The sequence below is a fragment of the Puntigrus tetrazona genome, chromosome 23, assembly GCF_018831695.1.
Source record: "Puntigrus tetrazona isolate hp1 chromosome 23, ASM1883169v1, whole genome shotgun sequence".
Classification (NCBI taxonomy): Eukaryota; Metazoa; Chordata; class Actinopteri; order Cypriniformes; family Cyprinidae; genus Puntigrus; species Puntigrus tetrazona.
In genome coordinates, this window is record NC_056721.1 from 6,354,010 (window position 1) to 6,380,326 (window position 26,317).

The 26,317-nt window shown below is 40.1% G+C and overlaps 2 protein-coding genes across 7 annotated transcripts in view; one reads left to right on the forward strand and one right to left on the reverse strand.

Moving 5' to 3' along the window:
• Window positions 1-15,976, forward strand: part of foxp1a (forkhead box P1a) — a 31,575-nt gene extending 15,599 nt beyond the window's left edge. For 3 of the 4 annotated variants that reach the window (XM_043224354.1, XM_043224352.1, XM_043224355.1), the window contains 14 exons: window positions 2,474-2,611; window positions 2,841-2,930; window positions 3,190-3,316; window positions 4,814-4,979; window positions 8,765-8,869; window positions 10,450-10,537; window positions 10,784-10,867; window positions 10,960-11,167; window positions 12,227-12,303; window positions 12,436-12,537; window positions 12,613-12,734; window positions 12,823-12,886; window positions 13,380-13,543; window positions 14,648-15,976. In XM_043224354.1, coding sequence (XP_043080289.1) covers window positions 2,474-2,611; window positions 2,841-2,930; window positions 3,190-3,316; window positions 4,814-4,979; window positions 8,765-8,869; window positions 10,450-10,537; window positions 10,784-10,867; window positions 10,960-11,167; window positions 12,227-12,303; window positions 12,436-12,537; window positions 12,613-12,734; window positions 12,823-12,886; window positions 13,380-13,543; window positions 14,648-14,795 — 1,683 coding nt within the window. In that variant the 3' untranslated portion in view covers window positions 14,796-15,976. The remainder of the gene's footprint in view (window positions 1-2,473; window positions 2,612-2,840; window positions 2,931-3,189; window positions 3,317-4,813; window positions 4,980-8,764; window positions 8,870-10,449; window positions 10,538-10,783; window positions 10,868-10,959; window positions 11,168-12,226; window positions 12,304-12,435; window positions 12,538-12,612; window positions 12,735-12,822; window positions 12,887-13,379; window positions 13,544-14,647) is intronic. The other variant, XM_043224353.1, reaches the window with a different exon arrangement.
• A 230-nt stretch (window positions 15,977-16,206) lies between these two features.
• Window positions 16,207-26,317, reverse strand: part of tns2a (tensin 2a) — a 44,220-nt gene continuing 34,109 nt past the window's right edge. Inside the window, exons 18-28 of one of the 3 annotated variants that reach the window (XM_043224350.1) lie at window positions 24,854-26,299; window positions 24,504-24,663; window positions 23,273-24,243; window positions 22,409-22,540; window positions 21,727-21,822; window positions 20,985-21,062; window positions 20,112-20,189; window positions 19,880-20,048; window positions 19,695-19,763; window positions 18,059-18,088; window positions 16,207-17,888 (exon numbers count right to left, since the gene is read on the reverse strand). In XM_043224350.1, coding sequence (XP_043080285.1) covers window positions 17,747-17,888; window positions 18,059-18,088; window positions 19,695-19,763; window positions 19,880-20,048; window positions 20,112-20,189; window positions 20,985-21,062; window positions 21,727-21,822; window positions 22,409-22,540; window positions 23,273-24,243; window positions 24,504-24,663; window positions 24,854-26,299 — 3,371 coding nt within the window. In that variant the 3' untranslated portion in view covers window positions 16,207-17,746. Of the gene's footprint in view, window positions 17,889-18,058; window positions 18,089-19,694; window positions 19,764-19,879; window positions 20,049-20,111; window positions 20,190-20,984; window positions 21,063-21,726; window positions 21,826-22,408; window positions 22,541-23,272; window positions 24,244-24,503; window positions 24,664-24,853; window positions 26,300-26,317 lie in introns of all 3 variants that reach the window. The other 2 variants (XM_043224349.1, XM_043224351.1) reach the window with 2 other exon arrangements.

A 26,317-nucleotide genomic window follows, 5' to 3' on the forward strand; every position in this document is an offset into this window, starting at 1 on the left:
TATCACCTTTGTGCTGCGTTAAAAAGTCTGCAAACATGATATAATCATGTAATAAGTACACAAGCAACGTTTATTTTGGATGTGCTTATTCAAAATTAATCATTTGACAGCACTGTGTTTTTATTGCTTATATATAAACGCTCCCATGCATGTATACATTTAAGAAAAATTCTATAAATTATGAATGTAAATATTTACATGTAAACATTTTCAGCAATTGTGAAGTGTATTTATATACTCTAATAAATATACACAACGCACACATATTATGGTAACAAAACCTTATTTTGTATGCAGATAATCATTTGACAGCATTATATGCAATCCATAAAAATGCAAGTGTAATCTGATTAGGAGCATTTTTATAATTAAAACATGATTAAAATTACAAGTACATAATTTTTGGAACCTGATTACATCATCCAGATTAAATGTAATCAGTTACTACCCAGCACTGTCTTTGGCAGCAGACTGCTGGGTCTTTTAGTACTTTCAAAAAGAGCAGCGTAGACATGACGATAAATATGTCCTCAAAGAGGAGGTTATACAAGTAAATAATGTCTGGCTTTTGCATTTCTTCAGGTTTAGGATTTAAGGCCGTTACATGTACACACATGGTATGGGAAATATTGTGAGTACAGCAGTCAGCTGTTATTGTTCTCTCATAGTCACAGTATCTCAGTCCAGCAGTGTGTTTATATGAGGCTGAACACAGACTTCTTTACTGGAAATTTGTGTTTGTTTGTGTTTCACAGACTTAATTAAAATGCAATCTCCAGTTTTGTTTTTACAGTTGCTGTGTACCCCAGTATGTATTATTTATACGAATCCGTAAATGTGACTTTAATTATTCTGTTTATGTTTATTGTAAACATCTTAAAAGCAGCGAGTGTGTGTGTGTGTGTGTGTGTGTGTGTGTGTTTGGCTTGAGATGTGGTAATTGCTTGAGGCCAAGTGAAGCATGGGCTAACTCATTGTGAATCCAGTGCATTTACATTTAAAACACTCGCCTCTGTTGTGGGTATTTTTGTTTGTCTGTTTTCGTTGGTAGCATTTTTAATGTCAGTGTTTGAGCTGCTGTCAACAAATGAATAATGTATTTGTCTTTTTAATCTTGACTGGTTGTTTGCCTCGGTTTATGGGCAAATTAAATGGAGATAACTGAAACGAATGCTTGCGAGAGACGTTTTTCCAGTTGTAGGCAGAGAGGTTTGTCCTTGCATTTTATTGAGGACCGTAAGCATTGTGGTTTTCAAAATTGTTTGTGTATTTGTTTACTCTGACTTGTTGATGTTGACCGTTGAGGCCCAGAGGACTTGGAAACTATTCCCTGAATGTCTAAACAATAAAATATACAAAGAGGTCTGGCGTAGTCCTACTCTGGTATCTCTTTTTTTAGCTGTTCACTTGTTTTCAAAGTGTTTACTATCCTTGGGGAAGAGGATTGAAATTGGGTTTGTGGAAAGCCCTTTCTCTTTGGAATAAGTGAAATGCTTTTTTATTTTTATTAGGGTTTTTTTTTTTTTTTTTTTTTTTTTTTTTTTTTACATCACAAGCTGTGGGTGAAATGTTTCAAACCTTGTTTAACTTGATGAAATCAATCAAAACCATTTTGAAAAGGCCATTAAATATATAGTTAGAAACTAGAGCTTGACATTGTCCGTATTGCGTTTTATAAATGCAGTCAGAGACTTTGGTACCAAATCAGAACTTCAAGTAAAAAGATAAAGGCACCTAAAAAAAAACAGCATTCATCTTTATGCAGTACCTACACACTATTTATTTCCAGATGCACACTCATACCTTGATCTGGTTGTGTGTATGGATGATTGAAATGCGTGTCTTGTTGTTAGTAAAAACAGTCGGTTTTGACTTTAGTGAATATAAATGAGTGTTTCGAAACATTAGGTGTTTGTCGAAACATTGGATGTGTGCTTTATAGCTGCAAGAGAAAATGTAGCCTAATCGACCTGCTGCTGTATATTATGTTGTACAGGACATTTTGAAGATTAAAAGGCAAGTATTCTCTGCACTTGACTGGATAAACATATTAAATTTAAAGTCATTTGGAAAAAGAAATAGTATTAACACAACATTAAGCCTAATAGGAAGAATATGCACAGCTAATTTTAATCTTCCTGGGTCAAATTCAGACTGTGCTGAATTAATAACTGCTGTAGTAATATTAAAAACTACAGCAATAATTTTAGTATTTTTTTTATTTAGTTACTTTTTGGTTTAGTTTTTATCTTGTAAATGTTTGATATTTGATAGTGAAAACAAAAAGTAAAGTGCTTGCAGATCTGTTTTTTATTAATATTTTATGACGTAATAAAAGCATATTAGATTTTACGGTATCATGACAATTCTGAAAGTTATTGGTGTCAGCTTCTACATTTTTGGTATCAGAACAAGCCTAATAAACAGCCACTGGATAATAACCAACGAAGCGGTTGTATGTGTGTATCTCTAGGTGGCTGTATCATTGGGGATGATAACTCCTCAGGCCATCACCCCTCAGCAGATGCAGCAGATCCTTCAGCAGCAGGTCCTGAGCCCCCAGCAGCTCCAACTGTTACTGCAGCAACAACAGGCCCTCATGTTACAGCAGGTACACACACAACACACAACACACACACACACGGAGTGTAGCTCCACATCTGCAGTACTGCAGCAAAAAAAAAAAATAATTTTGTGTATTTTGTTGCTAAAAGATGCTAGAACCTCCCTCCCATTCAAGTAAAATTCACAAATTTTAGATTTTAAATCAACCTGGGCAATAGATTAGTCGCTCGAGTCTTTGGATTGATGCATGGCTTGTTTTTGGTGTTTTTCCTCAGCAACAGCTTCAGGAGTTCTATAAGAAACAGCAAGATGAACTCCACCTGCAGCTTCTGCAGCAACAGCATGCTGGAAAACCCAGTAAAGAGGTAACAGCATCACTGTATACCCCGGAGAACCATCAGAGCCATTTATTGCAATCTGTGCCAGATTTCCACTTGCCACATTTCTGTCTTTTGTTGGCTTTGTGCGACTGTGCTGCGAGCGAGCGAAGACACCTGGTGTGGTGTCTGCAGCTTTACTCGCTTGAGTGAAAATGCCGGCTGTACAATGATGCTATGAGTGAATGAAGACACAGGCTGTGACTGTACCGGGAGTGTCAAGTGTCTGTCTCTGTATTTCTAACAGCAGATGATGGCCCAGCAGATGGCTATACAGCAGCAGTTACTCTCCGTTCAACAGCAGCACCTGCTCAACCTGCAGAGACAGGGCCTGTTGTCTGTCCCATCAGCACTCACCAGTACACTCACCCAAGGTAAGGACCCCTCACCTGGGATCCTCCTTTCGGTATTTCCTGACTGCCTGTTATCCGAACATTAACTGGTAAAGAGGTCATATGATGTTGCGTTCTAAAAAGGCAAGGTGTGCTCTGATTAGCCAGCTATCCGGTGCGTTTGGCCGAATTCCTCAAGCGTTTGGTGGAAATGTTATACCCATTACTATAACATGATGCTGTATCCCTGTGCCATCACACCAAAACAGTAAAACACAATACAAACGAGGCATTTGTTGCATCCGGTGGAGACATAATGGCTGATTATCATGACTTTAATTACGGTCTATTTACACGTCGCTTTGCGCCGTGCTTTGTAAACATAACACCATGTCTGCATTCGTGATTGGACAAGTGACAACTGGCAACAGCAATACTGTTCACATTTGAATATTAAATAGAGTATTTTAATAAGAAAGCATAACTTAAAGGTTGTGAGTCAGAAGCGCCAGACAGTTAGAATTGCCCCATAGCCTCTGTGCACAGGTTGATTAGGAAGTTCTTTGTAAATGCGCTGAACACGGTCTAATACAGGTTCCTCAAATCTTGCCCTGGAGGTCCAATGCACTGCTCCAAGCCTGATAAAACTCACCTACCTGTGATTTTTCTAATGATACTGAATACACAGATTAGCATGCTCGGGTGTATTCGATATTTTTGGTTTTGAGACTTACAATCTTCTTTATGCACCAAGAGCTTGTAACACTCTAAAGAGAAAGGAAACCTTTAAATCATATCACCCCTTTAACTGATATGACAAAAATAAATTAGTAGGCTAATAAAAATAAAATGAATGAAACTGTATGTCTGTGTGTGTGACCTGTTAAACTTTTAACGTGCAAACAGCAGGATGCAGAACAGTAACTTAACCTGGATTCACAGAAGCACCCACAGTGCTTCTGAAAATAGAAACACTGGATTAAATAATCAAAATGTAAAAAAAACAAAAACAAAGATATATATTTTTCACTTTTTTAGGATTAAGATGACAAAGTGATACACATTGACAACTTCTACACCCTTGAAAGAACCCTCTTTTTCATCAGACATAATAAATAGCAGGCCTACCTCAGTGCATAATGCGTCTCGTTTTTATTTAACTATCCATTTAATGAGTAGAGTAGAGCTCTGCAGGAATGTTCTTAATGCCACTTCTGCTAAATTTCTGACAATTATCACTCGCTCCCATAATTTTCTGCTAAGCTCTGTATTGTTTATTGTGAAAGCCAGTATATAAAAAAAGTATGACATGGAAATATGACTTAGTTTCTAAATGATTAAATATCATGGCTTCTACTAAAATAAAGCACAACTGTTTGCAGTTTGCGATTTATTCAATGTTTCTCGAGCAGCAGAGATTATTTGAAATACAGTAGTCACATGGGTTTCAGGGGTTAATGGGTGATTGAACGGAAAAACGCAATCTAGGGGTTTTATTAGTTTTCGAGTGATCTAATGAAGGCAGTGTCTCACTCACAGGCCTGATCCCTGCTGAGCTTCAGCAGCTGTGGAAAGAGACAGCAGATGCGCGACAGGAGGAAAAGAGTAGAGAAGACAAATCCCCTTCTCCTCCCAAAACTCAGATCCTCAACCACCACTCCAGCACTAACGGACACCATGTGCACCGGCCCAGCCGGAGAGACAGGTACTTCATCATCTCCAAACATCTTTTTTTCTCTCTCTCTCTCGATCTCTTGAACCAATATTTTATTACATTCAAGCATGTGTCATTTATATAGGTTTAGCTAAATAAAGATACCAGTCGTGTGTCTTTCTAAAGAATGCGCTTAGTTCTCTCTCTACATATATTAAAACTGAACACTCATTAGTGAACGAATAACAGGAAACTGATGCGCTTCAGTGGCAAATTAACTCACCAAACATATCCTATATTAGATTAATCAAATATGTACACAGCATAAACATCACTTCATGCATCTGCACAAAAAAGAGAAAATGCACTTGTTATCTTGACTGTGCTAGTCAGAATGATTAAGTCTAGTTTTAAATGCACTCTTCCTGTAACATCACAAACACACACCAGCAAATAAAGCACAAAGAACTTACCACATTCTGTTTCAGTGGTGTTCTCGTTATTACAGATTGACACTGCACATTTTACACTAACTGTAATTTCATGGTTAAAGTGAATTTAGGCATCCCTGCAAGAATTCAGGTTTGTATCGCAGGAATAAATTGTTTCAAAATGTATTAAAATCTATATAACAATCACATATACAAAATGGTCCTCAAATGACAAGATTATATATTTATTTCGTATTTGATGACTAGTCAAACCAGTCGGGTTGTAGGAGGTTCCTAATACAGTATGTTGTATTGGAAAACTGCTGTTGACAAATGTCAGGTGTCTTTAAAGGCATTTGTGTTTGTGTCTGTGTGAAAGGTGACAGTCAGTGTCAATGCGTTCCCTGTGGGCCTCTCTTCATATACACACATGAACACACCTCCATCTCCATGTTTGCCGAGGTCTAAACCTGTTTGCCTCTATGTTTCAGGAACTTGTTTGTCAGAAGCACTTGACTGTTGTCAGTATTTAAACACTCGCCGTGTGAAAGTCGCCTATACGTTATGTCGCTGCATGCTTGAACTTGTTTCCAAAAATGCATGAAGTGGAGAAATTGGGGTTAAGAAGCAACCTTCTGGATCCCCGGGCCTGAGTCTTAACCGCTACACCACGCTGTTAACAGTAAATGCTCAGATTACAGTAGGTGCCATTGTGTCCTTGCGATGCATTGATGTGGTCTGTATTGTCAGCAGAGCCCTCTTATGGCCCGCCTGTGATTGTTTGCATGATATTGGTGGAGGGTGAGAGCTCAAGGACTGTGTGGTCAGTTTCATGTGTCATGTAAACTCCTGCCCGCCAGAGAGACGCCTGCAACTAAAACCTTAAGTGCAGCCGCTGGCACCAGAGAACAAACCCTTCACCCCTTCTAGAAGACCACAACATGCGGGCATTGTCTATCCATCTCTCCTTCTGGCTTATTGAGTGACATGCAAACACACTTTTCCGCTGATAGAGTGAGGGATGAAATGTAATCAATCCCTTAAAATGTGCCACGTTCCGTTTTGATATGTATACTACTGTACGTTGAGTGCTTATTCCTGAGAGGCGAGCTTTTGACATTGGGCTGGGATCTGCGGAGCCCCGTCTGCAAGAACAAATAATTCATTGCTCATATTTGTTTTATTGTGTTCTGCTTGCTAGCTTCTTTGATTGTTCGGTGTGTTATAAGGATGGAAATAACAAAGTCTGTTTTAATTTGTCAAGTGTGAGTCATATGCCGAGGCTGGGGTTGCGTTCAAGCTCTGAGAGAGAAATGATGCCCGCTCTAGATGCTTTCTCTTTGTTTGGCGTAAAACAAGGAATCCGCTGGCAGAGAGAGAGAGACACACACAGGGCTCTCTTAGGCGAGAAAAGGAGAAAGGTCATGGGTCAGAGGACGCAACCTCTCTCGATCCCAAACAAATAAAGCATTCTTGGCATTTTTTAAAAATAAATCACTTTCTCAAACAGTCCACTGTTTGATACAAAGTCCTAAACATGTCCAGCTAGTTTGTCAGTTGGTTCTGAGCTGAAGAATAGAGCTTTATGAAAGGGTTACATTTCACGACCCCCGAAAAAGCATTAAAAAAATACAATGCCAAAGTACGGTTCGAAAGTTCAGTGTCCAAAAAAAATACTTTTAATCTCTACTGTATGTTTGCTATAATATCGTAATATCGTAATTGCTGTTTTAATGTTATGGGATTTGACATTGAATATTTTAAAAGCCAATTAAAGACCTCTACAGAGTGCACGCGCACATTACTTGAAGTCTAGACTGGTGCATGTGTGCTTCGTGTGCTTTCACTTCATGCTTTAGAATGTTAAAATGCATTTAGAACGATCACCAAATTCAAGATGTGGGTGCATAAAATGTATATATTTATAATTTTTATTATAAATAAAAAGACTACTATTTCTTTCCCTGAAAAAAGGACCATGATTACAAATGTAGTATTTATTAATTTATTTTTTTAGCAACAGTTCAAAGTGAATTAAGATACATTTTAGACACCATAGTGCCTGTTGTTCTCTATTTGGATGACAGAAATGATTCAGCCTCAACACTGTTTTGTGTCTCTGGGGAACATGATGGTGTTTCATTCCTGAAAGAATCAATTACTCACTTATTACCAGTGACAAGATGCCCCCTTCTGGCACTTTTAATTTTACATTCAACATTTCTATTTTATTATTTAAATAATTTCAGATAACAGTATTCAACGTTTTGTTTAATATCAAAACATGCTACATGTTCTGCACTAAACAACACGTCTAAATGCAACTTCAGATGCAGCTTCTGTGTATTTTCTGCATACCAAAGATGTTACTGATGCTCATTTTATTTGCGTGGAACAGCCCATTTACTGATTAATAGTAAGAATGTGACTCAAAAAATAATGCACTTTTAGAAACATGATTTTAGGAACGTAAAAATGCCTGTAAAATGTTCAAATTAATTTCTCTCAGTGTGAAATGACCGCTGCACAGAATATGAAGAATGTCAAAAACTTTAGCACAACACACAGCAAAACATTGAATTATCATATCAATAAAATCCAAGAAAGATATTAGGAATAAATAACAGTAAAAACGTCTGTAACTTATAAAACATGTATTAAAAATAATTGCAAATAATAATGCAGCCTTTGCGAGCATAAGATGCCTTTTTTTTCATATTTTTTTCTAAATCTTAATGCTAAATTAAGCTGCACATGACTAGTTGCTTAATGATACCGCACACAATATGATTCATGTCTCACAGCAGGATGCATCACAATATCGAAATATTGTGATTGAAAACAAGCCTGTTGAGTGGAAAGACGTTCAGCGGAAAGCATGAATCTGCAGTATCAGGTTCAGTCTTTCTTGAGCAGTTTGCCACATCTTTTTTCCGTACCTTACTCTTACAAGCATCTCTGACCACAGAATTTATGTTAATGTTCCCCTTTCTTTTAAAGTAATTGCAGGAAATAGGCGTGAAATGAATACCTAAAAAATCTCGATTGCAAGGATTAATGCAAAAAGAAAATGTCTTAGTTAACGTTAGCTTTAATGGTGCAAATAATTATTTTACTCTTTTGATCTCGAGGTGAGAGATTACAAATATTCTAGGCAGGCTTTGTGAGGTGCACTTCTTGGCATCATCTTGGCATGTCCCATTGATTTCAGACATTGCTCAAGAACAAATGAAAGTGTAGTAGTGTGATTGGGGTTGAAATGGAAGGAGCGGAGCTCTGTGGGTCATGCGTATGGACAGTTTCATAAAACAGTACAGGATTGCACTGTGCTATCAACCTTTTAAAAGCACGCTATAGGTACCCAAGCTTTTTGGATCTAAGCATTTGTGTCTGTTTTTGCTTCAGTTCTCAGGAGAGTCATTCCCAGAGCGCCCATCCTCTATACAGCCACGGTGTGTGCAAGTGGCCGGGCTGCGACGCTGTGTTCGGAGACTTCCAGTCATTCCTCAAGTGAGTCAACAGCTCTCATCCTCTGCATTTTATTATGCTGTTTGTCCTGTTTGCAGATCTGTGAGGAGGAGCTGTATGCGGCTGTAATCTAATTATCATTTCTGAGTGTGCCTGCTGCCTTTTTTTACAGCTCGTTTTATGTGCTTCTTTCCCTTTTGCTCTGTCCACTTGTTTTGTTTTTTTTCAGTCCTTATTCGCTCCTTCCACTGTCTCTAACCTCCATTTACTTGCGTATATATGTATATTCCGCCCATGTCTCTATTTTCTTTCCCGTTTCCTTCTTTCTATCCCTCTTTCTTTCGGTCTCTCTCTCCCCTGTGGCGTTGCAGCCGTGGGGCCCCTCAGGGTTGAGCTCAGTGCACTGATAAACAGAGTACCCATGGTGATCCTGGCCATCCCTCCCAAAACAAACAACAGGAGGATGTTTATCTGTGCCCCTTCCACTGACCCTGACCCCTGCTCCCAGTCCGAGGCCCCGCCCTGTCTATTGCCACAACACTGCCTTTGTTCCTCAGCTTAGGCACAGTTGCACTATTAAAAACATTTCTCAAACTATCACTATCCCACTGAGATTCACGTGCCGTACCTGAGAACGAGGTGCTCCGCCGTCTTAATAAACATTCTCCATTCACAAATATAACCATGCCGTAATCACGAAAATTGAATTACTTTGATATATACTGAACGTCGTAATCATCCTCTCGGTGTTTAGTGAATTCAGTACTATATTGTCAAGGCTGTTTCGTGAATATATGTTTTTAAAAGCAAGTTATGGTTTGGAGTTTTAAAGAAATTCATGTTTCTTCATATCGTTTTTGTTGTGAGGAAGTTAGTTGGTTGAAAGATTTTCTTTGCACACAGCTCCCTCTACTGCTTAATAGTGGTGTTGCATCCTGTACAGAAGATCAAATCATTCTTTTGAATTCATAGTTGTTAAATATTTGTTCAAATTTACGCACGTTGAATGTTTGGGAGTGAAAAAGCTGAAGCAATGTTGTAATAATTGTAGCAACGATATGCACTATAAAAGTTTACAAGACTTTTTTTTTTTTTTTTTTTTAAGAAATTAATACTTTAATTCAGCTGTGATGTATTAGATTACAAATGCCATTACTGTCAGAGTTGATCAGTGTTACAGCTGAGTTTTATTTCCATTAAATACTGTTCTTATGACCTTTTATTTGAGTGTCATGGTTTCACAAAATTACTTAAACATATTACAAACATTTCAGACTTTGAAAATATTTCTTGAACAGAAATTCTGCTTATTAGACAGATTTCTGAAGGATCATGATCACTGAAGTCTGGATTAATGATGCTGAACATTTAGCTTTTCTATCACAGAAATAACTCATGTTTTAAAGTGTATGTATGATGTATAATATCAAAGCATTCTCCTGATGAGCATTTGTGTTGGCAAAAGAAACTAGACTTATATTCTTAGTCAGCTTTGGGCAGGACAAGGCAAGCTTGTTTATATAGCACGTTTCATACACGCTGGCGATTCAGAGAAAGAGGAAATCATGTGTTTTAATGAGAGTCCCTACACTAAGTATCTGCATGTGTGTGTTGTGCTCCAGGCATTTGAACAGCGAACATGCACTGGATGACAAGAGCACAGCGCAGTGCAGAGTTCAGATGCAGGTGGTTCAGCAGCTGGAGCTGCAGGTAAGGCTTTACAAACACTCAACACTGTTTCTTCTGCTCCAAACGGAACTGCGTAATTAATTCTGATTAGACTGAAGAAATGTTTGTTTTCTGCTTTGAGTGTACTTTAACATCCTGCTCTAATCTGAGCGCTAATCTTTTTCCTGTTCTGCGTGTACACACAAAGAAAACCACGTGGACGCTGGAGAACCGAAAAGTCAGGTTTATCAGCGGTACATCATTGTTGTGTTTGTGTTTGTCAAACAGCTCGCCAAAGACAAAGAGCGCCTTCAGGCCATGATGGCCCACCTCCATGTCAAGTCTACTGAGCCCAAACCTGCCCCTCAGCCGGTATGTCGCTTCATTTCACATTTGTGTGGTTCTGAAGATGCACTTAAGATTGCCGCTCAAACCTTTTCTTTCTGTTTTTTTGTTACTGTCAGGTGAATCTCGTGTCAAACCTCACGCTTGCCAAGGTAACTGTTCCCAAAACCACTCCTTCTATGAGTCTTTCCCAGAGTGCCACAGCTCCGTCTACACCCCTCACGTCAATCCCCCAGATGCCCTCTGTCATCATACCCACCAGCCTGCACAGCATGGGACCCATCCGCAAGCGCTACTCTGACAAATACAACATAGCCATGGACCAAGGTGAGATCCGTGACCTCTGACCCACAGAACAGTTGCTGTAGAGCAATGATCAGGGCTCTAAATCAGTGTGAGAGAAATGTGGGCCGGTGGAAGAGTCGCCTGGATCCTGCTCTTTCTTCAATCCACATGTAACATTATTTCAAATCATAAAAATAGTAAAAATAAATTTATTGTGTGCAGAAAAGGGAAAGTCCTGCATGAAAGCAGCATTTGTTGTAGTAATAAAAAGTAATAATAGTAATATAATAGTGCTTTCAAACAATTCATGGCTAATCACATCCAAAATAAAAGTTTGTTTACATAATATGTGTGTGTAATAATTTAAAATATTAACTATTTTTTTTCATGAATATATATGCATGCATATGCATTTTTATATAGATAATAAATATACAGAGTACACACTTTTTTGCAGGGGGGTTATTTTGGATCATTTGACAGCACTACAATAATAATAATATTTAATAAAAATATGATTACTAGCATCTCAGCATGTAATCTTTTTGGGATTTAAATTTAAAATATTACGTTTTTGCGCTTTTGAAGAATTTCAACATTAATTCATTGATTATTTCTTTGTAAATAGATTTTTTTTCTACCTCAGTATGATATATAATGCATGTATTCATGTTTGTTTTAAGCTAAAAGTCACTACTTGGGTTTTTAGGTTTAGAAACTTACTGCAAAAAACCGTTGGATAAAAATCTATTTAACTTCTGATGCTTAAAGAACACACTGCTCAAAAATGGCCATATATTTTAACTTGTGGCCAGTAAAAATATAGATAATATTTACCACATTAACTGAACCACAGTTAAAACGCAGTTTTAAGTTGTTTTTTTTTATGTTTTGTAACATTGTAACACCCTTTATGACTGTTTTTTATTATTATTATTCGTTTAGAATTTTCCAACCTGTAAAATTATAAACAGCTTTCTTTTTTCTTGTGTGTGAGAAACGCATACGTTTCCACACATGGAAAGACCCATTAAAAAAAAAATGGCAGAATTGCTTTGATAAATGAGGTGTGACTGACAGCATCCTTCTCCTGTGTCTCAGATATTGTGCAGAATAAGGAGTTCTACCTGAGTGCTGAGGTCCGGCCACCATTTACATACGCAGCTTTGATCAGGCAGGTAAGAAAGCATCACTGAGGTCTTCATTTCTCATGAGACGGCTGTCACCCAGGCTGCCTCAACAAACTAGAGCTTAATTTTAGATAGACGTTTATTTCATATGAAATGCATGTGCCCCTTTTTAATTTGCAGGCCATCTTGGAGTCTCCTGAAAAGCAGCTAACACTAAATGAAATCTACAACTGGTTCACTCGAACGTTCGCATATTTCAGACGCAATGCAGCCACGTGGAAGGTAACTAAAAAGACAGTCTCGTGAATGATTTCCTGTTGCCTTGGATCAGCTTGTTCATTTATTGGGTGATCTCAGAATGCAGTTCGTCACAACCTCAGTCTTCACAAGTGTTTCGTACGAGTCGAGAACGTGAAGGGCGCCGTCTGGACTGTGGATGAGCTGGAGTTTCAGAAAAGAAGGCCACAGAAGATCACAGGGTAACTGCCATTCTCACCGCAAAGGTTTAATTTGCACAGATTGTTCTGAGGTCATTGTTTCTATTGACACTACTGTCTGTTTCTTCAGATCACCTCTGGTGAAGAACATCCAGTCCGGTCTGGCTCAGAATCCCGCCCTGTCTTCTCTGCAGGTGTGGAGTCATTCATACATAAGCTACTCTTTTAAAGTACCCCTATTATGGGTTATGAAAGGTTCATATTTTGCTTTTGTGAGTCCCCAACATCACGTTGTCATGCAGGCAAAGTCTACTTTATTTGTGCAATGACTCCCAAACGATTTGATTAACAATTAATTTCTCTAAACCCCTCAGAGGATTGGTCGATTTTATTTAAAGCAGTGTTTTTGAGTTTTAACGCTGAAAAAGCGCCATCTAGTGGCGAAGATTAGCATTTAACTTCAGATAAATGAGAAAATCAAGTTTTTCCAGGTCCGCGAGTGCAACAGGTGTGTGTGTATGCGAATGTTTCATGTTGATGTCAGCAGGAAACGTCTTGGGACTCATTTCAAAAATGCTTGTCTTCACTGTACTTTTGGTCAAGTTAATGCATCCGTAGTCCATACGTTGGAATAATAACGTGTTTAACTTTTGCAACGTGTCTTCCATGCATTGTTTCTCTCTTCAGGCAGCGATGGTGGACAGCAGCCTGCCCTTGTATGGCTCGGCGTCCATGGGAGCAGCGAGTCTGAAGGCTCTGGCCAGCGCACTTCACGAGGACATGAGTTCTCACGATCATGACGAGGGCTCCCACAGCGACTCCAGCCTGGAGCTCTCTCCTGTGCCCACGCTGTGAGTCCACACTGCTTCCACAGATTAAACAAGGCATTGGAGTTATTTGGAGTGGAGTGAGATGGGGGAAGATGCACCCCTCAAAAAAGTTAAACAGTGCGTTTAATTTTAGAAGTGCAGTGTAGCCAGTGTGTTATTTGGGAAACTGAATTCTCACACATTTGCTTTATTTATTTATTTTGCCTGTATGCTAAGTTGTCCATATTATAACTGAAGATATATCATAATGGCACAACTGAAATATTTTCACCTAATAAGCCTGTATGTTTTTCTGAAATGTTAGTCTATGTAAATACTGAACAGCTTCATTACTGTGGGGCATTGCCTGATCCTGAAGGTGTACCTTTTCTACTTCAAAATGAAAAATTAATATAACTGTTCGTCCCCCACAGGGTTATTGCGTTTAACTCTAATGAAAACGTGAAAATAAACATTTCATTATTCAAATATTAACTGAAATGAAACCTCTAATAAAACCTTTTCCTTTCAGCTAGTTTTAAATGCAACCTTTCTTATTTTTAATTTGAGCTTGACGTAATAAAATAATTAGAACCAAAATAAAAATTCATAAGAACTATAAAGATAGTATAAAAAAAAATCCCTAAAATGTTTCATTTCAAATGAAAGCAGAAAATATACAAATAGTTTCAAAATATTAAACACTATCTCAATGTATCTTAATGATTTTAAAATACCATTGCTTCACAAATATATTAACATTAGTATAATACACATTTTATATATATATATATATATATATATATATATATATATATATATATATTATTATTATTTTTTTTTTTTATTTTTTACAAATCTCTGCTAAAGTTAACTAGCAGCAAAAAGATAAGCTGCTTTTCTTTTGTTTTGTAACACTTTGCTGCCATTTTTTTAATGTTAAGATGTTTCTAATATTGTAAAATGATCATTGAACTATATGAACCATTGCACTATTATTGTCAGAATTACTTCACACAAAAATCTAAAAACATTGTTAATGTAGTTCGGTATAGACTGTCAAAATGTCTCAGGTGTTGACGTTCAGAATAAAAGAGGAAAATATGTCCCGGTCATTGATCAGAACGAGTGCTCGTGTGTTCACAGGCATCAGTCTCAAATCAAAGAGGAGCAGATGGAGGCCGAGGACTACAACGGCTCCATGTCTCCGGAGACAGAAGACCAGCACAGTCCAGACACCAACCACCACGAGCAGCCGGGGTTCTCCTCGTCACCGCACTCGTTCCACTGCTGAGACCCTCGCCCCTCCGCCGGCCCTCGCAAAACTGACAGCTGCAACCCTTCCTTTTGGGAACGGCCGTTTATTTATTGTTTCGATCTACCCGTTTCTGTTGTATGCAATGGTTTGACCTCACTGGTACTAAAGGGCTCCTCTGCGTTTGAAACGCTTGCAGAGGACAAAAGAGGGCGCTGTAGAACACGAAACACTACGGCGCCTCGACTCCATCGAGCGATTAAAGGGAAGACGGTTTCCCTGTCAGCCGGGGAAAGTGAATTTTTTTTTTTAAGCCGTCTACGGTGAGATATTTAGCTTTCCACAGAATCCGTTCACCGCCGCCGCGAGCGCTGAACGAGAAGCTCTTTATTGTTGATGCAAGTTTGAATCACCTCTGCCTCAAATACTGTAGGGTCAGGCGCCTCCGGGGCCACGTTCGCGGGACGCGGGCGATATTTCCACGGGCGGCCCGGTGAGTCTGTAACAGAGGACCTGACGATGGCCCCCCGGTAACGCGTGGCCTTAAATTTCGGGCTGCTTTATTGGTAGAATGGAACACAAAATTGTGAATGTCTTTATCTTTTTTACCTCTGTTTTTTCAAGATAAAAACAAAACCAAAGGGGAACATTTTATAACCAGCACTTGATGATGAATGTTTTTTCGATTGTAGTTCTTGATTTGTTTTTCACTCAGTGTGTACAGAAGGTTACTGTATTTTCATTATTCACGAGGAAATTCACAACGGTCCCAATCATTCGGTCGCTAGTAAAGCTGAACCAAACACTTTCTTTCTTTTTATGTTTTTCTTTTTTTTTTTTTTGGATACGTTTTCTGCTGTTGTTGAGAGAATCAACAGTTACCAAAGATTGTGAAATATGTTTTAATGTCGTGTGCCCTGTTTACATTGTCCCTTTTGATACGGCCAAGACCAAGAAGTCTTCACTCGACGAGTTTATAATGTCAAACTCTTTGACATTTCGTAACTGTAATTATTTGATCGGACGGCTAGTAATTGTATCGCAGAGTAAAAAGTAGATGACGACGAAATAATGCATAATTGTTGACTGAGTAACTTGTTACACATGTCCAAAAGAAATAGGCCACATCTATTTCAAATCAGCTATGTCAGTTTGTTCAGTACGTCTGAATAAATGGCCTTATGATTAATAAATTCTCGTATGAAAGTGTGAAAAAATTACATGGTGTCAGCGTTTTCCATTTAGAAATAATTCTAAATGCATAAATTCATTTTTTATTTGTTTACGCAAATAGGAGGATTGCATTAAAGCTTAACAAGAGAGTACAAAATGAAGTTGAACATTAGATTGAGCCAATTTAAGGCTTTTAATTAAGCACAGGTGTCTGGTTTAAAGTTTAATACACGATGATGGTGAGAAATGAAGAAATAATTCACATCACGAATTCAGATTTGGTACCATGACTTTACATTTATTATATTTTTCACTTGTGCATACACTGAAGAAAAAAAAAATAACACGGTAATTAAAAACCACTTTTCTTATCAAAATCCTTCCGCGTAGTCTTCTTACGGTTTTAATTTCGGCTGCATGTGTGAAAATATATTACTACATAAAAAGATCGATGAGAAAATAGAGAATAAAATATATTAAAAGTCACAAACGCGTCTTGCTATCTGCCCGAAGCAGAAGTAACTTGCTGATAAAGGTTAAGTAAAAAATAAATGGCACAGCTTAAAGTAACTGAGTACACAACGGCCGCGTCTTTGGTTATAAACAGCGTCTGGAGATCCGCCTGTCCAATCGGTTTTGGTTACATTCCGATATAATGTTTTACTACACGATATGGTAGGCAGTGGCACGTCGGTCGGATATGATGCTTATAAACCACTGTCTTGTCGTATTTTATATTCTATTTATGAACAGTGCATGAAATACACAACACAGGGGGACGAAATCAAGCTCCTTCCTACGCTAAAGGTAACCCAACGCTCTCTGGGTAATAGTCACGTGACCGTCAGCCTTCCGTTATGACCTCACACTACACGACGCTTACATCTTCCCGACACCGGGACTACGTCCGCTCCTCCACCTGCTCCTCCGCCTCAGACGCTCGGAAACTTGCCCTGTCCTTCGCAGACACCGGAAACCACCGAAGCTCGTTCCACCAAACAAAGGTAATCGGGAGTCTTTATTCCCTCACGTTTGGCGGCTGCCCTCTCAAAGTGCCTTCTGGACTCTCCTCCCGGGACCGGGGGAAGTCAGAGTTGCGAGATAAGAAAACGATTAGGAATAAGTCAGAGTTGCGAGATAAGAAAACGATTACGAGGAATAAGTCAGAGTTGCGAGATGCAATCGGAATTGCGTGGAAATTCTGTGAGCTATAATAAACAAGTCGGAACTACAAGATATAACGGGAAGAAACGGGGTGATCCGAGGAAAGAGATAGAAACTTAAAATGGCAAGAAAAAAGTTATAATTGTGAGATGCTGTCGCAATTACCTTTTATTTATTTATTTATTTTACTGCGGTTGAAATAAGTTTCCAGCAGTAACCATGGCAACGCCGTTTTTTCAGCTACGAGGACAAACGCCACTGAAATTTGGCTTTTGAAAAAAATAATAATTTTCGACCGTAATTTAGCGTACGTCGAAACTCAAAAACCAAACTGGCATCACTATTTCTAAAGCGATGATTGTCACGCATCGTCAGTACATGCAACAGATTGGTTTTATTCGTGGGTCAGTGCTTTGTGTTGTGCTCGTGCTGCCAGGCTTACTTCAAAAAGTCTTTTACAATCCCACGAACACCAAACAACTCCACAAAGGCGAACCCGCATCGGACTGCTGGCTTTAGTTGGGTTACATTCTGTAGCGTGTTTTGGTTTTAATGCGTTTTGGCATCACGGTGAAGCCGAAAAGTCTTCGAAACTTGACGATCCGGTCTCGTGAAGATAAACCGTGCCCCTCGTGCTCCTCGTCCCCGGGGCCCTAGCGTCTCTGCGGCGCCAGCATTACTTTGTTAATGAAGTTGACGATGGCGGTCGCTGGCTGTTCGGGGTCCAGCTCCGCGAAAAGATGGCACACGTTCTCCGCCACGCTGCCGGGCTTCTTGGCAACGAAACCGAACACCCTGAGAGGAGACAGAGAGATGGGGACACCGGGGGTCAAACAGCAGTCGGGCTCGCGATCCGAGCGGGGGGATCGGTGCTGCGGTAACGTAAGCGCATGCACGTGAGCGCGTGATCGGAGGAAACGAGCTGTCTGAACGGTCCAGACGACACGCGTGTCATTTACACTTACTTAGAGGTCGTGCTGTCTGAGTTAGTCCACCTGCGACGGCAAGAGGGAGACAGAGACAAGACTGAGGAACACACACACACACACACGAGCGCTGGGTCTATTTCTGTGCCGCACTGAAACGCGAAGTCGTGCTCGTGCAGCTGGAAGCGTTTGATTTGACGTGCTCGTGCAGCGCGTGCTGAGGATGTGACGCACACCGCTTTGAGGCTTTGTAAGTTGCGATGGGGATAAAAGGAGTAGTTCACCAAAAAAAAAAAACATTATAAAAATGCATCTATAATTAGAAGAAGACAACTTCAAACCACTGCGTTTGAGGTGAAATTATTAATCATTTTGCTTTGGTGTGTGAAAAAGCTGCGCAGAATATCCACAGTTTGGATTCTAGATGAGATTTTTTTTTTTCACTGGAGGAACTCGAGGTGAAGGTTCAAAGGTAAAAACATCTCGATGGATTCGTTTCTTATCATTTTTCTCTTCACAGTAATAGACTAATGTCACGTGGATTATGTTTTTATCAGTTATTTGGACTTTTATTCTGACGGCACCCATTCGCTGGAGGGCCAAGAGAGGTAATGCATTCTTAGGTAGCTGGTTATTAATAGTTAGTAAGGTAGCTGTTAAGTTTAGGTTTTGGTAAGATTAGGAATGTGAAAAAAGGTAATGTACAGTAATTAATATGTGCCTAATTATTACTAATAAAAGGCTAATACGCAACTAATAGGTGTAACTGTAAAATAAAGTCAACAACAATAGCAGTAAAATGTGTTTTTTGGGTGAACTATTCCTTTAAGTTTGCTCGTACGCCCATGCATTTTTTGGGGCTCATGCAAACAAAAAATGCTCTTTCCAGTAACATCTGGTTTAATGTTATTGCCTCGAATTCTTTAGATGCAAGACTGGTAGCTGTGTGCCACGAAAGAGCGTTTACAAAATAAAAATCACAAAGCCCAAACAATTTACAGAGTTCAAAGTGATGGTTTAAGAAAAGAAATGTGTTCTGTCTGAGCAGGCTAGGGTTGCCTTTCAAAGCCCCAAAGCTTGTGTTTTACATAAAAGTGGAAATATACACACATAAATGAGTTAAAACAAAAACCATTTAAACACATACTGCACACACAGACAGAGCAGCCCACATAGAGTCAAACAGCTAAACAAGGTAAAAATAAATCTAAAATAAAAAAAGTATAAAATAAAGGGGAAAAAAACAAAAAAATAAAAGCAAAATAAAACAAAACCTTATATATATATATATATATATATATATATATATATATATATATATATATATATATATATATATATATATATATAAACAAAATAAACCAAAAAAAAATTACAAAAAGAAGATAAAAAAAACAACTCCAAAATCGAAAACAAAATAAAGAAACAAAAAACAAAAACAATATCATCCTAGATGCACATTTTCCTATATATTATATATATATATATATATATATATATATATATATATATATATATATGTATGTATGTATGTATGTATGTATGTGTGTGTATGTATGTATATTTGCAGCCATTAAATGGCTTGTAATTGCATTGGATGTGGATTGCACTGCAAAACAATGTAGTAAGAGTAGACGTATAAACTAGGCTTGCATTCCTGCCACTGCAGTCTCACCTCCTGTCCTGTGGGTCCACACTGCTGAAAGTCACGCTGTTGATTGGATAATGTCTCCTGAAAAACACCCTGAAAACCCCGACCTCTGCTAGTCAAACTCAACGCGACAGCAAGCGTCTGTCCACACATTTCTACGGCTCAGAGAAAACGGCAAAATCGTATATTAAGCTTTCGAGTGCACGTACCTGCGCTGACTGTCTGTCAGTGTGATGCCCTGGGCTGACACCTTAAAGTGGACCACCGTCGCAGAGGGCCGAGGGCTGCGTGACATTGTGGCCCCTGCGGCCTTAGCGATGGCCTGGGGTCCTGTGAGAGACTCGGTCTCCACGGAGTTCAGGTACAGCACATTGCAGGCTGAGGAGAGACGTCAGGTTAGAGAAGTAACGCATGGGGACGGATGTGCCGGCTCACACTCACCTGCTCCCTGTTTCAGAAGGTCTGCAGCTGTACTCATGTTACTGACCGGCTGAACCTCCACAACTTCACCTATTGGGTCTGAGAGAGTGACAGCGTGATTTACAGACCGGTCTCTGAGATTCAAACACTGCCAGTTGCTTAAACGCATATCTCCCGATCATATTTATTTCTTTTATTGATATATATATATATAAATATATAAATATATATCTATATAACATGATTGTATTAAGTATCACTTCTGACCAATTTAATGCATTCTTGCTATATTGAAGTAATAAGTAATTATTAAAAAAAATGGCCTGTGTGCATAATATACAGCTGTATTTAACATTTTAGAGCTGTATGTATAATATTGTGTATTATATAAAGGTATAATATTTTATAATACTGAATAGTATGCATACAGCTCCATGCCAAAAAAAAAAATTAATTCATATTTTTTAGTTTAGCTGTCTCTAAAAAATACCTGTTACTGCTAAATAATACGATAAATAAGACAAACAGAATAAAACATATTATATATATTATCTATAACTTACAAACTTAGAAAATGTCTAAGGAAATGTTTGAATCTGTCTAACTGTCTGAATTATCTGTCTAACTGATTACTGAATTATCTGGCAAAGGGTAGTTGAATACATGAAGTAAAATCCATAAAATGAAAAAAAATGATTTGTTGTTTTTGTTTAGCATGTAGTAAAAGACCTATATTACAGAATACAGTGGAAAATGCAGCATTGTGGTTTTCCTAAAAATACTTTAAAGCGTTCATTTCTTGCCTTACAACTCCTCGTATCTGTAACCCCACAGTGAGTGTATGTTGTGTCTGTGCTTTCATCATTCAGTGTTGACGTGTGCTGTTTTGTTTACCTTTCTCTGGGATGCGGAGGGCACAGGGCAGAGAGATAGGTGTAATGGAATGCTGATACACCAGTGCTGAAAGACTCCCTACCAATGACAAAACACACACACAGAGGACCTCAATACTTAGCTTTCATAACACTTCAACTTTATTTACCTTTAAAACTGATGCGCCACATTGCAAAAGCACCAGAACGTAGCCAGACGGCAACTGAACGCGAGCATAAAAGAACTTTTTGGCTTTCTAATATAGAAAAACAAGCGCTACATCAAAGACATGAGCTTTATCTCTACTTCTGCAACTCAAGGTTGTGCGTTCGTTCTTTTTACGAAACGGTGTTCTGAACTATTTGGCATATCCAGCGCTCTAAATGACAGAGATATCATGGAGATTGGAAAGCATTGCCGTCTGAATACCTCGCATGCATTGAGCAAAATGATCCCCCCCACAGATATCTTAGGAAAGTGCATACTCATTTTCGCCTGAGCTCAACTTTTATACAGCTTTATTCAGACTGCCTGTTCTATTAACACCAACTTTGTACTCAGATACTGGTCTTCGAGATCAGGTTTAGGACAAGAACTTTCCAACATCTTCATAAAAAATGTTAGGTGACATGAAGGTGAGTAAAAACTGACAGAACGATCATTTCTGGGTAAGTTATCCCTTTAAGCTGAACCAGGACTAAGCTTAATCGGTTTTTGGCGAGCCAACCCGTAGACTTTTATGGAAGACTCCTAAACTGCTCACCAAAGTAGGGCTCATTTTGACAGCCCTTAATCTTCACTCCTCGAGGCCCTGTCTCAATCAGGAAGTGTCGAACCAGCTGCTCCAGAGGGTCTACTCCTGCTAACAGACAGGAAATTATATCTTTAATGCAGACTGTGATGCAAAACTATTGGTTGTATGCCAAGTCGTGACAACCTTCCGAAATATTGCACTTTATTGCAATTTTAGATAACATATATCACTGTTTAAAAGCAAAAGTCACACAAAACATTTTCCAAACAGTTCTCTTATGCTTTCTCAGTTAAATATTTTGTTGTATTGTACAAACATAAATGGCAAACTTGGTTCAGTATTATGACAATAAAATATTCTAGCTAAAAAAAGCAAAATTTCTAATTTGAATTGCACCTCTACTTTGTGTTTGCTGCCTCAATTCAAATTAGCAATGGCATTCTCAGTTCAAATTTTCATAAAGCACAACCCGATCAAGCAATTTGTTTGTCCAATCAGAAACAACAGTCATTATTTTTGAAATTCAGTTTGGTCAAGAAATGACGCATGCGCTCGGAATTCCTGTGATGTTTAGCTCTGTTAGAGTACTTCAGGTGCAGTCGTGTGTTTCCTGTGCAGACAGAGAGCTTTGGGAGCAACACTGAAGCAAGATAAATGTTTGTGCGAGGAAATGCCTGCAGATGTGGCGTACCTTTGCTGCTATGGTTATTGACGTTGGGGGGTGGGCTGGCAACTTTCAGAGCCAGACCATAGGCCCCCTGGAAAGAGTTACTGTCTCGGATGAGGAAGGACCCTGGCTCTCTTTCCTTCAGTGCTGCTATAGCTGTTGAACAGAGACAGGACAGTTTAATGAGACATCACTATATAAAAAAAGATCCAAGCATATGGAACAACAATCTGTTGCAGCATGTGCAAAAACACTACAGCACAAAAGTGCAAAAATAACTAATAAGACATGGTTGCATTTACATAAGCAAATCTGTTTATGCAAAGATCAATAATGCTGGGAATTTATTAATAGGTGTCTTGATTTCAATCTCAATTTCATACATTTTCTAAATTTCAATTTGATATTACTTAATTTTTGGGAATGTACTTCAAAAGCCACATCTTGCCATTAGGGACTTTTGCACCACAGGAACCTTTTCATAGTACCAAAATTAATTGTGGAACTACCTACTTTTTGACATGTTCACAACGCAGGAACTATGAATGGTTTTAGTTCCAGGTACTCTATTTTGGAAGAACTACATTAGCTCCTACTTCAAAATAGGGTCTAAAACAGTTCTAGGAACTATCAGAGACGTAAGTGTATGCTGATTGGACAAATACACTCTAAACACCAAGTACCTGGCATTTTTTAAAAACCATGTAAACACATTTTCTCCACAAACATGGAAAACATAAATAATGGCATTTACCTGCATGCAGTGCGAAAACCCTATTATTTTGAAGAATACTGCACTTTCATTTTACAAATGTAGAGGTTTTGTTAGCTGCATCTTTAAACTGCATTTAGTTCTATATAGTTAAATTATAAGACAACAGTGATCACCTTGTTCTCTGGAGATGCCAGGTTTATACCAAAATCGAGAGCTGTCCTGCACAAATTTCACACTGACACGGCTGGCCATCTCGCCCTCCACACCAACTTCTCCCTGTCCAGCGGGCACAGTCAGCTCTCCTACTGAAGGTGAGAATGTAACATGGTGTTGGCCAGACGACTGATGACTCATGGATGCCCTCAGAGTTCCAGACCTCCCATTGGGTGATCCTGGCTGGCCTGATGGGCGGCGTTTTTCTGGAAGGGGAGGCTGTGGGATGGAGCCTGAGTAGGAGCCTGGCGGAGGAGATGGGGTGCAGCAGGCTGGAGAAATAGGGAAGGTGGGAGTGGAGCTGGGGCTGCCGTCTATACTGTGTCCTGCAGGAAGTGATATTTCAGAGCCCAACATTAGCTTCCGACCCAGTGTCGCGAAACCAGGCACTGGGGGTTCAGGGGAAGAAGAGCTCTCGTGTTCGCCAGTGAGCGGCTGTAGGGATGCAGGGGCAGAAGAAGCAGAAGGGATGTCTGATTCAGGAGATGGAGATACTCCATTGCTCTGCAAGTGAGCTGGGATGGATTTGGACGGCATGGGAGAAGAGGGACCTGGTGAATGTGCTTGTTTAACAGTCTCAGTTGATTGTGGTACCATTTCCCCTGTGGGCGGCACTGTAGCAGCAGTAGGTGAGGTGTTTGTTTGTGATTGTGTAGATTCTGAAGATGGTGTTAAAGGGGTAGACTGTTCTGCTGAGATTTGTGAAGTGGAAGATGTTGTTGGCGAGGAATGGGCAGAGAGTTGTTGAGCAGTGGTGGGTGTGGCAGAAAAGGGGTGTATCTCAGTAATCTCTTGACTGGAAGAAAGTACAGTTTGCCGAGATCCCAGACTGGTGCTGGTGGACTGTAGGGCAGGTGGGTGCATCCTGTTGTGGGAGTGGGCCAAACTGCTTTCACTGTTTGCTTCTCTTGACTCATACTCACGGCTTGGACTGAAAATGGGAGAATAAATCAACACAATGTTAAATTAAGTAAGCAAATAAAAAGCTGTGCTCCTGGGGGCTACCTGATCTCCAACCCCACTTCAATACACCTGCTGTTACTTTCAGGTAACCCTGACCACTTTAATTAGCTGAATAAGTTTTGTTTGAAGGGGTGGGAGATTAAGGTTCAGGTGGGTTAAGTGTGTTGGATTAGGGGCAGAGCAAAACTCTGCAGGAGCAACACCACATCTACTTATAAATGCAGTTACCTTTCCTGGGTTCGCAAGGGGCTGCTTGTGTGTACTGGTGTTGGAGGTCCTGAAATATCAGAGGGTGTTGAACATGGGGCATTTGGATCTCGATGTGTCCGCCGCAGGGAACCATGGGTAATGTGACTACGCCAGCCTATGCTATCTGCACCAGGGCAATCTGATAGGGATTGCAAACAGACTGATGAACGAATTTGATCATGCAAAGATAAAACTGAACGCAGAAGAAGGGCATGCACATTTCTTCAATATAAGATTATGAAAACTTGCTTGCAAAAGATTAAAATTTAAAGGCTGTCAAATACACTGTAAAAAAAGATTTTAATTGTATCTGTCAAGTCATTTCTAACCTGTATTTGTATCAGACGAATACTGCTGAGGGTCTGTTTGGTTATCTGTAGGTGCACTGGCATGTTGCACTGGGCCAGGGCAAGAGGCAGAGGGAGGTGGGAGAGGGGACGTGGACTCAGACTGGTAACCCGAGGCATATCCACGACTCTCTGAAGGTGACTGCTGGTAGGGGGAGCAAGGGCATGTCTGATGTGGTGTCTGGTATCCACTGGAACTGCTGCTGTATTTAAGATCCAGATGGGCATGAGAGTGGGACCGGGAGGGTTCAGGGTATGCAGGATGGCCTGCGGGAAGTGGATCAAAGTTAAATGCTGGTAATTCATGGCCATGAGGCCCATAGGGGGATACGGTAGCCCTCCTGTGCCAGTATTCTGCCTCCCGTTCTCTCTCCCACTGTAGTTCTGCTTCTCTATCTCTTTCCCAGTGCAGAGACATTTCTCTGCCCCTTCTTAGCCCTGCCTCCCGGTCCCATATCTCTGCCCCTCTTTGCATATCAGTATCTCTGCCTCGTCTTAACCCAGTATCCCTGTGAAGATCTGCCTCCCTCTCCCAGTGTATTCTCTCCTCTCTGTCTAAACGGAGGGTGTGGAAATCTTCCCGCCGTAGACAGCAGTCCCGACAGAGGCAGCCAGGTGTCACTAGGCCATCTATCATCATGACATCGTGGTAGGGACCGCTAGGTTTTGGGTGATGTGGATGGTTGTGGTGGTGGTGGGGGTATGGAATGTACTCATCTGCCCTACAGAGCAGTCGGGGTGACAGACTATGTGGATGGGGACTGATCTCTTGGGATGGATACGGACACAGGTGGCGTGATGGCCCCTCTGAGCAAGTGCGATGAAGATAGTGCTGTGGACCTTGTTGGCGGTCCCAGAGCAGATCTGGCGGTGGCAGGGATTGGTGAGGATGGGCACTGTGGTGTTGGCAAAGCCCTATGACGGATGGCATGCCTGGAGAAGGAGCCCCTGTGTGTCCATTAGTGGTGGTGGGACGATCAAGGCAGTACCCATTGGATAAGTGGTGGAGTCCATCACATCCAGGCTCAGCACAACTCTGGGATCGGTAGCCCACCCGACATGAGCATGAACGGCCTAGCCTCAGTGACCCAGACCTTTCAGGAGGCAAGGAATCACCGTCATCCAAAATGGCTGTTTCTCGGTCACGATCTCTCCCTCCATCACCTTCAATCCCACCCAGCAGGCGCTCAAGCTCCTCCCTCTCTTGCTGAGTAGGTGGAGCCTGTCGAGACGGCTCATCGAGTCGGTCAGGTGGGACGGATGAATGTCCAGAATCAGTGCTAACAGACAGAAGCTGACTCGGACGTTCCTCGGAACTCCTCGCAGGGCTCCCATTAGTGGACGGCAGGGAGGTGGAGCCTGCAGCGCGGCGCTTTTTCACCTGAGCGTACAGGCTGCCATCTAGAGGCCCACGTGTGTGAGCAATATCTGAAAAGATGTATGAGA